General features: G+C 50.2%; 1 protein-coding gene across 2 annotated transcripts in view; it reads left to right on the forward strand.

Annotated features, from left to right (window-relative positions):
- LOC119953285 (phosphoribosyl pyrophosphate synthase-associated protein 1-like) overlaps nt 1–12,756 on the forward strand; it is a 64,156-nt gene that overhangs the window by 18,874 nt on the left and 32,526 nt on the right. For both annotated transcript variants that reach the window (XM_038777382.1, XM_038777383.1), the window contains exons 4-5: nt 7,024–7,196; nt 10,478–10,593. In XM_038777382.1, the coding sequence (XP_038633310.1) occupies nt 7,024–7,196; nt 10,478–10,593 (289 nt within the window). The remainder of the gene's footprint in view (nt 1–7,023; nt 7,197–10,477; nt 10,594–12,756) is intronic.

The raw sequence follows: 12,756 nt of genomic DNA on the forward strand, positions 1-12,756 counted from the left end.
TCCTGCCCAGGTGTAGACCATCCGGTTTGTAATGGTCCCACCGCCCCCAGAACCGGTTCCAATGTCCCAAAAATCTGAACCCCTCCCTCCTGCACCATCTCTCAAGCCACGTATTCATTCTGACATTCTTGAATTTCTACTCTGACTGTCCCGTGGCACTGGTAGCAATCCTGAGATTACTACCTTTGAGGTCCTACTTTTTAACTTATCTCCTAACTCCCTAAATTCTGATTGTCGGACCTCATCCCTTTTTTTTTACCTATATCGTTGGTGCCTATATGCACCACGACAACTGGCTGTTCACCCTCCCCCTTCAGTATGTCCTGCAGCCGATCGGAGACATCCCTGAACCGAGCACCCGGGAGGCAACATACCATTCGGGAGTCTCGTTTTCGACCACAGAAACGCCTGTCTACTCCCCTTGCAATTGAATCCCCTATGACTATAGCCCTGCCAGTCTTTTTCCCGCCCTTCTGTGCAGCAAAGCCAGCCATGGTGCCATGAGCCTGGCTACTACTGCCTCCCCCTGGTGAGTCATCTCCCCCAACAGTATCCAAAACGGTATACCTGTTTTGGAGGGAGATGACCGCAGGGGACACCTGCACTTCCTTTCTGCTCTTTCTCTGCCTTTTGGTCACCCATTCCCTGTCTCCCTCACCAATCCTAATCTGCGGTGTGACCAACTCACTGAACGTGCTATCCACGACCTCCTCAGCATCGCGGATGCTCCAAAGTGAGTCCACCCGCAGCCCCAGAGCCGTCATGCGGTCTAACAGGAGCTGCAGCTGGACACACTTCCCGCACATGAAGGAGTCAGGGGCATCGGCCGCGTCCCTGAACTCCCACATTGCGCACGAGGAGCATAACACGGGTCTGGGATCTCCTGCCATTTTTACCCTTTACCTTAACTGATTACAAATATAGTATCAAATAATTAATAAGTGAAAGGAATAAAGATTTTACTTACCGATCACAATACTCACCAACACACGAAGAGTTAAATTTCTCCCAGCAACTGCTAATTGGAGCACTTTCCTTGCCAGCCAATCAGGTCACTGCTTTGCTGTGATGTCACCCTTCAAGGTATGTTTTTAAAGAGATAAACTTACCTTCCCGACAACCACGGTTGTTTTTTTTTGGTTAGAGGAGGGGGTAGGGAGGGAGGTTAAATTGTCACTTGACAACAGCCCCTTCACAAACCACCTTCAAATTAGGCTGACCGCACTGCACGTAAGCAAATCTCCCTGGAACAACCAATCAGTAGCTCCGCTCTGCTGCCCTCTGCTGGATGCTTGCTTGCACTCGAACTCCTGTAGCTGGGTTACAGTCAGGGAAAGGAAAACAAACAGGCAGACAGTGCAGGGATACCTCGTGCCCGTTTCCCTTCAAAACAAGTATACCATTTTGGATGCTGTTGGGGGGGGATGACCTACCGGGGGAAGGCCCCAGCGGCCAGGTCTCTGGCACTGAGTCTGGCTCTGGGGCTCAGAAGGGAAGGGGGAGAATAAAAAAGCAATAGTAATAGGAGATTCAATGGTTAGGGGAATAGATAGGAGATTCTGTGGTCGTGAGCGAGACTCCCGAAAGGTATGTTGCCTCCCGGGTGCCAGGGCCAGGGATGTCTCGGATCGTGTCTTCAGGATCCTGAAGGGGGAGGGTGAGCAGCCAGAAATCGTGGTGCACATTGGTACCAACGATGTAGGTAGGAAAAAGGGTGTGGTGGTAATAAACAAGTTTAGGGAGTTAGGCTGGAAGTTAAAGGCCAGGACAGACAGAGTTGTCATCTCTGGTTTGTTGCCGGTGCCACGTGATAGCGAGGCTAGGAATAGCGAGAGATGCAGTTGAATACATGGCTGCAGGAATGGTGTAGGAGGGAGGGTTTCAGGTATTTGGATAATTGGAGCGCATTCTGGGGAAGGTGGGACCTGTACAAGCGGACCGGTTGCATCTGAACCAGAGGGGCACCAATATCCTGGGGGGGAGGTTTTCTAGTACTCTTCGGGAGGGTTTAAACTAATTTGGCAGGGGAATGGGAACCGGATTTGTAGTCCAGCAACTAAGGAAGCTGATATTCAGGACGCCAAAGCACATAGTGATGCAGTGGGGAAGGTAACACTGACAAAGGAGAGTACTTGCAGGCAAGGAGATGTGTTGAAGTGTGTATACTTTAATGCAAGAAGCATCAGGAATAAGGTGGGTGAACTTAAGGCATGGATCGGTACTTGGGACTACGATGTGGTGGCCATCACGGAAACTTGGATAGAAGAGGGGCAGAAATGGTTGTTGGAGGTCCCTGGTTATAGATGTTTCAACAAGATTAGAGAGGATGGTAAAAGAGGTGGGGGGGGGGGGGGGTGGCATTGTTAATTAGAGATAGTATAACAGCTGCAGAAAGGCAGTTCGAGGGGGATCTGCCTACTGAGGTAATATGGGTTGAAGTCAGAAATAGGAAAGGAGCAGTCACCTTGTTGGGAGTTTTCTATAGGCCCCCCAATAGCAGCAGAGATGTGGAGGAACAGATTGGGAAACAGATTTTGGAAAGGTGCAGAAGTCACAGGGTAGTAGTCATGGGTGACTTCAACTTCCCAAATATTGAGTGGAAACTCTTTAGATCAAATAGTTTGGATGGGGTAGTGTTTGTGCAGTGTGTCCAGGAAGCTTTTCTAACACAGTATGTAGATTGTCCGACCAGAGGCGAGGCCATATTGGATTTAGTACTTGGTAATGAACCAGGGGAGGTGATAGATTTGTTAGTGGGGGAGCATTTTGGAGGTAGTGACCACAATTCTGTGACTTTCACTTTAGTTATGGAGAGGGATAGGTGCGTGCAACAGGGCAAGGTTTACAATTGGGGGAAGGGTAAATACAATGCTGTCAGACAAGAATTGAAGTGCAGAAGTTGGGAACATAGGCTGTCAGGGAAGGACACAAGTGAAATGTGGAACTTGTTCAAGGAACAGGTACTGCGTGTCTTTGATATGTAAGTCCCTGTCAGGCAGGGAAGAGATGGTCGAGTGAGGGAACCATGGTTGATGAGAGGTTGAATGTCTTGTTAAGAGGAAGAAGGAGATTTATGTAAGGCTGAAGAAACAAGTTTCAGACAGGGCGCTGGAGGGATACAAGACAGCCAGGAGGGAACTGAAGAAAGGGATTAGGAGAGCTAAGAGAGGGCATGAAAAATCTTTGGCAGGTAGGATCAAGGAAAACCCCAAGGCCTTTTACACATATGTGAGAAATATGAGAATGACTAGAGCGAGGGTAGGTCCTATCAAGGACAGTAGCGGGAGATTGTGTATTGAGTCTGAAGAGATAGGAGAGGTCTTGAACAAGTATTTTTCTTCAGTATTTACAAACGAGAGGGGCCATTTTGTTGGAGAGGACAGTGTGAAACAGACTGATAAGCTCGAGGAGATACTTGTCAGGAAGGAAGATGTGTTGCGCGTTTTGAAAAATTTGAGGATAGACAAGTCCCCCGGGCCTGACGGGATATATCCAAGGATTCTATGGGAAGCAAGCAATGAAATTGCAGAGCCGTTGGCAATGATATTTTGTCCTTGCTGTCAACAGGGGTGGTACCAGAGGATTGGAGAGTGGTGAATGTCGTGCCCCTGTTCAAAAAAGGGAATAGGGATAACCCTGGGAATTACAGGCCAGTTAGTCTTACTTCGGTGGCAGGCAAAGTAATGGAAAGGGTACTGAGGGATAGGATTTCTGAGCATCTGGAAAGACACTGCTTAATTAGGGATAGTCAGCACAGATTTGTGAGGGGTAGGTCTTGCCTTACAAGTCTTATTGACTTCTTTGAGGAGGTGACCAAGCATGTGGATGAAGGTAAAGCAGTGGATGTAGTGTACATGGATTTTAGTAAGGCATTTGATAAGGTTCCCCATTGTAGGCTTGTGCAGAAAGTAAGGAGGCATGGGATAGTGGGAAATTTGGCCAGTTGGATAACAAACTGGCTAACCGATAGAAGACAGAGAGTGGTGGTGGATGGCAAATATTCAGCCTGGAGCCCAGTTATCAGTGGCGTTCCGCAGGGATCAGTTCTGGGTCCTCTGCTGTTTGTGATTTTCATTAACGACTTGGATGAGGGAGTTGAAGGGTGGGTCAGTAAATTTGCAGATGATACGAAGATTGGTGGAGTTGTGGATAGTGAGGAGGGCTGTTGTCGGCTTCAAAGAGACATAGATAGAATGCAGAGCTGGGCTGAGAAGTGGCAGATGGCGTTTAACCCTGACAAGTGTGAGGTTGTCCATTTTGGAAGGACAAATATGAATGCGGAATACAGGGTTAATGGTAGGGTTCTTGGCAATGTGGAGGAGCAGAGAGATCTTGGGGTCTATGTTCATAGAGCTTTGAAAGTTGCCACTCAAGTGGATAGAGCTGTGAAGAAGGCCTATTGTGTGCTAGCGTTTATTAGCAGAGGGATTGAATTTAAGAGCCGTGAGGTGATGATGCAGCTGTACAAAACCTTGGTCAGGCCACGTTTGGAGTACTGTGTGCAGTTCTGGTCGCCTCATTTTAGGAAGGATGTGGAAGCTTTGGAAAAGTGCAAAGGAGATTTACCAGGATGTTGCCTGGAATGGAGTGTAGGCCATGCGAGGAAAGGTTGAGGGTGCTAGGCCTTTTCTCATTAGAACGGAGAAGGATGAGGGGCGACTTGATAGAGGTTTATAAGATGATCTGGGGAATAGATAGAGTAGACAGTCAGAGACTTTTTCCCCGGGTGGTACACACCATTACAAGAGGACATAAATTTAAGATAAATGGTGGAAGATATAGAGGGGATGTCAGAGGTAGGTTCTTTACCCAGAGAGTAGTGGGGGCATGGAATGCACTGCCTGTGGAGGTAGTTGAGTCGGAAATGTTAGGGACCTTCAAGCGGCTATTGGATAGGTGCATGGATTAGGGTAGAATAATGGAGTGTAGATTAACTTCTTAAGGGCAGCACGGTAGCATTGTGGATAGCACAATTGCTTCACAGCTCCAGGGTCCCAAGTTCGATTCTGGCTTGGGTCACTGTCTGTGTGGAGTCTGCACATCCTCCCCGCGTGTGCATGGGTTTCCTCCGGGTACTCCGGTTTCCTCCCACAGTCCAAAGATGTGCAGGTTGGGTGGATTGGCCATGAAAAATTGCCCTTAGTGTCCAAAATTCTATGATTAACCTAGGACAAAATTTCGGAGCAACATCGTGGGCCGAAGGGCCTGTTCTGTGCTGTATTTCTCTATCTAACCCCCATATAATAATAATAACCTTTATTAGTGTCACAAGTAGGCTTACATTAACACTGGAATGAAGTTACTGTGAAAAGCCCCTAGTCGCCACATTCCAGTGCCTGTTCAGGTACACGGAGGGAGAATTCAGAATGTCCAATTTACCGAATAGCACGTCTTTCGGGACTTGTGAGAGGAAACCTGAGCAGCCGGAGGAAACCCACACAGACACGGGGAGAAAATGCAGACCCCTCACCGACTGACCCGAGCCGGGAATCGAACCCGGGTCCCTGGTGCTGTGAAGCTACAGTGCTAACCACTGTGCTACCGTGCTACCTGTAGTCCCTGGCTCTGTGACTGCATCTCCACAATTGATGGGACCGTACATTCCAGAAGCCTGAAACCCACCTGGATGGCAGCTAGTCCCTGGGGCCGGCGCGTCCTCCGACTGCCCGCTCCCTCGGGAATACCTACCTCCACCTGCTGTACTGGAGCATGTGTGTGGTGCGCACCAGATAGTGTCCCAGGAACCTCTTCACTAAAGTCCCCAACCGAGGGGAGTGTCTCTGGGATGGTGGAGAGTGTTGGAGACAGCTGTGTCGGGAAATCCCCGGACTAGAGGGGTGTGTTGGAGGGGGGAGGGGAGGATGGTGTGGGGTGAGGTGGCACACTGCCACGGGGAACCGCAACGCAGTGGGGGTCTCACTTCCTCGGCCGATGCCCAATGCCGCCTTCTGCTGCGGTGAGGGGCCCCAGGTCGTGGGGGCCCCTCCAGTATTCCCCGCACCAGTGGTTATGAGCGGCTGCCCTCCGATGGGGAGGATGCTGGGTTACGGGTGTGTGGGGGGGGTTAGTGCCAGGGACACGATGCTGCCTACTCACCCTGGCCGCCCTGAGGAGGTTGTGCAGTTTTTTTCCTGCACTGCTGGCCGGTTCGGACAGTTGCCCACGGCGCTTACCACCTCTGCCACCTGTGTCCAGCCCCAGCGAATGGCGGCAACAGGTAGCATCCTTCCCACCCCGGGGCACAGGGTTTGACTATCTCTCCAAAGCATACAGTGAGGTCTCCAGATCCACATTGGTGAACCTCGGGGCCACGTGTCTTGCTACCATCTCGCTGGCCAGGGTGGTGTGTGTGGGGAGTGTAATGTGTATCTGCGACTGCAGCTTGTCAGCCTCCCAAGTGTCAATCACGGACCAGGTAAATCCCGCACCATTTCCCATTGGAATGGATTGTGTTCCACGTGGAGCTGGTGCTGCCCCTCCACAGTCACTGAATCGGTCCGGGTGCGGCACCACTAATCCTGCCCCAGCGTCAACACTTAGTCTCAGGAACGGAGAATCCCACCTCAGAACTTTAAATTTCCTGGCCATTGCACACTGGGAAACTTGAGCCTGCATCTCCGAATCCACCCAGTAATCAGGGAGGACCTTGACTCACTGCTCCTGGATTATAATCAATGTTGTGCTGAAGGAAACCAGAGGGTTCAGAGGCTGCATCACAGCAGCTTGCTTGCTATGGCCGAGTTATTTATAGTCCACCAAACTGATGTGGGCAGCGTATAAACTAGGAAAAGAGAGATATATTCTATGTGAGAAATATAGTAATTTACGATTGTATGATGGGGATTGTAAGCTCCCGTAGGGGCTTGGGCTCAATAACCTCCTTCATCTCTGTGTATCTTAGCCTTCGGAGATAAGATAAGCAAAATGTTAATGGCTGTGCTGGTAAATACATGTGTTCGAGATGAGTGAAGTTGGGTTATTGCTGAGATGCTGTGACCAGGCTAAAGGTTTGCTCTTTTGCAGGGATGTGAACACCGCTGTAATGGAACTACTGGTCATGGCCTATGCCTGCAAAACCTCGTGTGCCCGCAACATCATTGGTGTCATTCCCTACTTCCCCTACAGCAAGCAATGTAAGATGAGAAAGAGGGGCTCCATTGTGTGTAAGCTACTTGCATGCATGCTGGCTAAAGCAGGTGAGTTCACAGTCCAGGTGGGGTTCTCTGAGATTTGTCCATTTTCCCCAAGGCAGCTCGTTGAGACGAGTTTGTTGAAACTGTTACTGTTTATTTCCAGCTGGATATACATCGCAGGAGCTCAGCATGAGGGCGCACTTCCCCATCCTCTGCATCTCTGCTATTGTGTGATGGGTCTTTACACCACAGTTACCCCGGATCAGGTGCTTCTCCCCCCCCCCCCCCTCGCCCGAGCCCGCTTCCCCCCTCGCCCGAGCCCGCTTCCCCCCCTCGCCCGAGCCCGCTTCCCCCCTCGCCCAAGCCCGCTTCCCCCCGAGCCACAAGCCCCCGCCCCGAGCCCGCTCCCATCCCCGAGCCCACTCCCCCCGATCACCCCCACCTCGAGCCTGCCCCCCCGATCACCCCCACCTCGAGCCTGCCCCCCCCCGAGCCCGCTCCCCCCCCGAGCCCGCTCCCCCCACCGTGCCCGCTCCCCCCACCGTGCCCGCTCCCCCCACCGTGCCCGCTCCCCTCCCCGAGCCCACTCCCCCCAGGCCCCGAGCCCGCTCCCCCCCCCGATCACCCCCACCTCGAGCCTGCCCCCCCGAGCCCACTCCCCCCCCCCGAGCCCGCTCCCCCCCCCCGAGCCCGCTCCCCCCCCCCCGAGCCCGCCGCTCCCCCCCCCCCCCCGAGCCCGCTCCCCCCCCGAGCCCGCTCCCCCCCCGAGCCCGCTCCCCCCCCGAGCCCACTCCCCCAGGCCCCGAGCCCGCTCCCCCCCGATCACCCCCACCTCGAGCCTGCCCCCCCCCCGAGCCCGCTCCCCCCCCGAGCCCCCTCCCCCAGGCCCCGAGCCCGCTCGCCCCGATCACTCCCACCTCGAGCCTGCCCCCCCCCGAGCCCGCTCCCCCCCCGAGCCCACTCCCCCAGGCCCCGAGCCCGCTCCCCCCCGAGCCCGCTCCCCTCCCCCTCCTCCGAGCCTGCTCCCTCCGAGCCCCGAGTGCAGCGCCCGCCCCCCCCCCCCCCGAGCCCAGGCCCCGAGCCCACTCCACCGTTCAATATGATCATGGCTGATTCTCTATCGCACTGCCATATTCACGCCCCATCCCCATACCCCTTGATGCCGTTAAAATCTAAAAATTATTTAACTCTTTAACACATTCAGTGACTTTCCCTCCACAGCCTTTTATGGTAGAGAATTCCAAACGTTCACTACACTTTGAGTTAAGAAAGTTTTCTTCATCTCCGTCCTAAATGGTCTCCCCCGTATCCTGAGAATGTGACCCTGGATCTAGATTCCCCAAACAAGGAAACATGCTCCCTGCATCTAGTCTGTCAGCCCTGTTAGAATTTTATCCGTTTCAATCAGATCTCCTCTCATTCTTCTCATCTCCAGTGAACACAGGCCCAGTCAATCCAATCTCTCTTCATAGGACAGTCATGCCAAGCCCTGTATCAGCCTAATGAACCTCCATTGCACTAAATCTGTGGAAATCCATCCTGAGATTCGGAGATGAAAATTGCACACAAATACTCCAGGTGTGGCCTCACCAAGGTCTTGTATAACTGCAGTAAGATATCTCAACTTCTGAACTCAAATCCTCTCGCAATGAAGGTTAACATTGTATTGGCCGAGGGCAGCACGGTGGCGCAGTGGTTAGCACTGCAGTCTCACGGCGCCGAGGTCCCAGGTTCGATCCCAGCTCTGGGTCACTGTCCGTGTGGAGCTTGCACATTCTCCCCGTGTTTGCGTGGGTTTCGCCCCCACAACCCAAAGATGTGCAGAGTAGGTGGATTGGCCACGCTAAATTGTCCCTTAATTGGAAAAAATGAATTGGGTTCTCTAAATTGTATTGGCCTTCTGAATTGCTCATTGCACCTGCCTCTCTACTTTCATTGGCTGGTGTACAAGGATACCCAGATCCCTTTGTGCATCCGCACTTATAATAATCTTTATTGTCACAAGTAGGCTTATATTAACACTGCAATGAAGTCACTGTGAAAATCCCCTAGTTCGCCACGTACCGGCGCCTGTTCAGGTACACAGAGGGAGAAATCAGAATGTCCAATTCACCTAACAGCACGTCTTTCAGGATTTGTGGGAGGAAACCGGAGCACCCGGAGGAAACCCACGCAGACACGGGGAGAACGTGCAGACTCCGCACAGACAGTGACCCAAACCGGGAATCGAACCTGGGACCCTGGCGCTGTGCAGCAACAGTGCTAACCACTGTGCTGCCGTGTTTACCCACTTGCTGAACGTGTCTCAATCACCTTGAAGCCTCCTTGCATCCGCCTCACAATCATCAATGCTGTTCAGTTTTGTGTCATCAGCAAACATGGAAATGTCACATTTGGTTCCCTCATCCAGGTCATTTATTTATATTGTGAACGGGTGGGGCCCAAGAACTGATCCCTGGGGTGCCTCACTCATCACTGCCCGTCACTCAGAAAAATACTTATTTATTCCCACTCTCTGTTTCCTGTCTGTTAACTAATTCTCGATTTGTGGCCCCTGCCCCGTGAGCTTTAATTTTGCCCACTAACCTCTTCTGAGGGATCTTATCAAAAGCCTCCTGACAGCACAAATACATCTACTGACTCACCCTTATCTATTCGACCAGTTTCATCCTCAAAAAACTCAAGCCCATGCTGGCTTTGTCCAATCCCATAAATGCTTTCCAAACATTCTGTTATCACATCTTTTATAACAGAATTTAGCATCTTCCCCACTCCTGTCAGGCTAACAGGTCTGCAATCCTCCCTTTTCCCTCTCCCAAGGGGGAGTCACGTTTGCCACACTCTAATCTGTAGGAACTGCTCCAGAGTCTACAGAATTTGGGAAGGTGACCACCAGAGCACCCAATATTTCCAGGGCCACTTCCTTTACTGCTCTGCGATGTAGATCATCGGGCCTGGGTGATTTGCCAGCCTTTAACCCCATTAATTTCCCCAGTGCCATTTTCTTAATACTGTACTGGTATTGGGGAGGAGCAGAGTTTGTGTGATACATGTTATTTCCGAGTCTGCATGTTGGCTCTGTTTACTCTACAATCAGAAATTCCTAGAAGTGATAATTGAACTAGAGATGGCAATTGGTAGCGATTGCAGGAAATGCTTCCTCTCTTTCCTCAGTTGTGTTGACATCCTTACTGAGCACTGCAGGAGGTCAGCAGCCTGGAATTGATGATATGGGAGTGGTGTTACGCTGAAGCAGATTCATTGTGAGAGACTTCTAGCCTCCGTCTAAAACCTGTTTGTTGAATGCTTGGTGAAATCTGTGTGGTTGTGTGCTGTGTCCTCAGGTTTAACCCACATTATCACAATGGACTTGCATCAGAAAGAGATCCAGGGCTTCTTCAACATTCCAGTTGACAATCTTCGAGCATCGCCATTTCTCCTGCAATATATCCAGGATGAGGTGAGACTGTGAGACACTGTGCCAGCTGGTGGGAGTGAGTGAGATTCAAAATGAGTTTCAGCATCTATAATCAGAACCTGCTCATGAACTGTTTTCATGAAGGTTTTGAAATTTACAACTCCACCTTTTTCCCAATTGTCTGTGCCTTTTTTTTGGTGAGAGAAATTCAGAACTAATCCCACCGTCGTCATAACCCTGTACTATCCTTTGATTCAAATGTTCTTCTTGTTTTCCTTTTAAAAGATGCAGTAGTTTTTATCTAAAACCCGTGGTCTACCCCGTTTCTAATCCGTATAGTCAGATGTTTCGAAAAGCAGTAAAATAAATTTATTCTATCCTTTTCTTTTTTTTGTTGTTTTAATTAATAGGTGCTCCTCGTTAATTTCGCCAACCACAAAAAGCAGATTTTTCCTATTTCACACAAAACAAGTCCATTTTAAAACCTATATTAAATTTCCTCTTAGCTTGTGCATTACAAGAAAGCAATCTTATTTTGCCAAATAGCTATCGTTCCCATTCTTCGATCAATGCACAACACTTGAATGTTGTGTACAAAGTGAGCCATCTATAATTACACACAGCATGCTTTAGTCTAGTCGCTACCTTGTGCAAATTAATCTTCATTACCGCTGCATTCTAGCCTCTCTAAACACAAAACTACACAAGACCATAAGACACAGGAGCAGAATTAGGCCACTCGGCCCATCGAGTCTGTTCTGCCATTCAATCATGGCTGGTATTTTTCTCATCCCCATTCTTCTGCCTTCTCCCCATAACCCCTGATCCCCTTATTAATCAAGAACCTATCTATCTCTGTCTCATAGACACTCAGTGATTTGGCCTCCACAGCCTTCTGCGGCAAAGAGTTCCACAGATTCACCACCCTCTGGCTGAAGAAATTCCTCCTCATCTCTGTTTTAAAGGATTGTCCCTTTAGTCTTGAGTTTGCGTCCTCTGCTTCTAGTTTTTCCTACAAGTGGAAACGTCCTCTCCACGTCCACTTTATCCAGGCCTTGCAGTATCCTGTAAGTTTCAATAAGATCGTCCCCGCATCCTTCTAAACTCCCAACGAGTACAGACCCAGAGTCCTAAATTGCTCCTTCAATGCCAAATCCTTAATTCTGGGGATCATTCTTGTGAACCTCCTCTGGACCCTTTCTAAGGCCACCACATCCATCCTTAGATACGGGGCCCAAGCTGCTCACAATACTCCAAATGGGGTCTGACCAGAGCCTTATACAGCCTCAAAAGTACATCCCTGCTCTTGTATTCTAGCCCTCTTGACATGAATGCTAACATTGCATTTGCCTTCCTAACTGCCCACTGAAACTGCACGTTAACCTTAAGGGAATCCTGAACTAGGACCCCTAAGTGTCTTTGTGCTTCAGATTTCCGAAGCCTTTTCCCATTTAGAAAATAATCTATTCTTAAATTCTTCCTACCAAAGTGCATAGCCTCACACTTTTCCACATTGTATTCCATCTGCCACTTCTTTATCCACTCTCCTAGACTGTCCAGGTCATTCTGCAGCCTCTCTCCCTCAATACTACCTAATAATAATAATAATCGCTTATTGTCACAAGTAGGCTTCAATGAAGTTACTGTGAAAAGCCCCTAGTCGCCACATTCTAGCGCCTGTTCGGGGAGGCCGGTACGGGAATTGAACCCTTGTTCTGCAATACAAGCAAGCTGTTTAGCCCACTGTGTTAAACCAGCCCCTATCATAGAATCATAGAATTTACAGTGCACAAGGAGGCCATTCGGCCCATCGAGTCTGCACCAGCCCTTGGAAAGAGCTCCTCACTTAAGCTCACACCTCCACCCTATCTGTAACAAAGTAACCCCACCTAATCTTTTTGGACACTAAGGGCAATTTAGCATGGCCAATTTGCATGATTAGTTTCCGTTAATTTATTATTAGACAGCGATGAAAACACGCGTGCTCATTGTGCCACCTCAGCAACATGGCACAAGTTTCGATAGACCCCAGCAACCGAACAGTGGAGTGGAATGGTTCGAAATGTGTAAACCACAGGCCATGAGGAGATGCAGTGGTCCTAACCTACCTGGCCGATGGAATAAATTTAAAGTAGTTTTCAGATGTCAAACCATCCCAAAGTCGAGTTCCCTGCAGGAGCTTTTGTCCATGATGGTGACAGCAGT

The sequence above is a fragment of the Scyliorhinus canicula genome, chromosome 18 (assembly GCF_902713615.1).
Source record: "Scyliorhinus canicula chromosome 18, sScyCan1.1, whole genome shotgun sequence".
Lineage (NCBI taxonomy): Eukaryota > Metazoa > Chordata > Chondrichthyes > Carcharhiniformes > Scyliorhinidae > Scyliorhinus > Scyliorhinus canicula.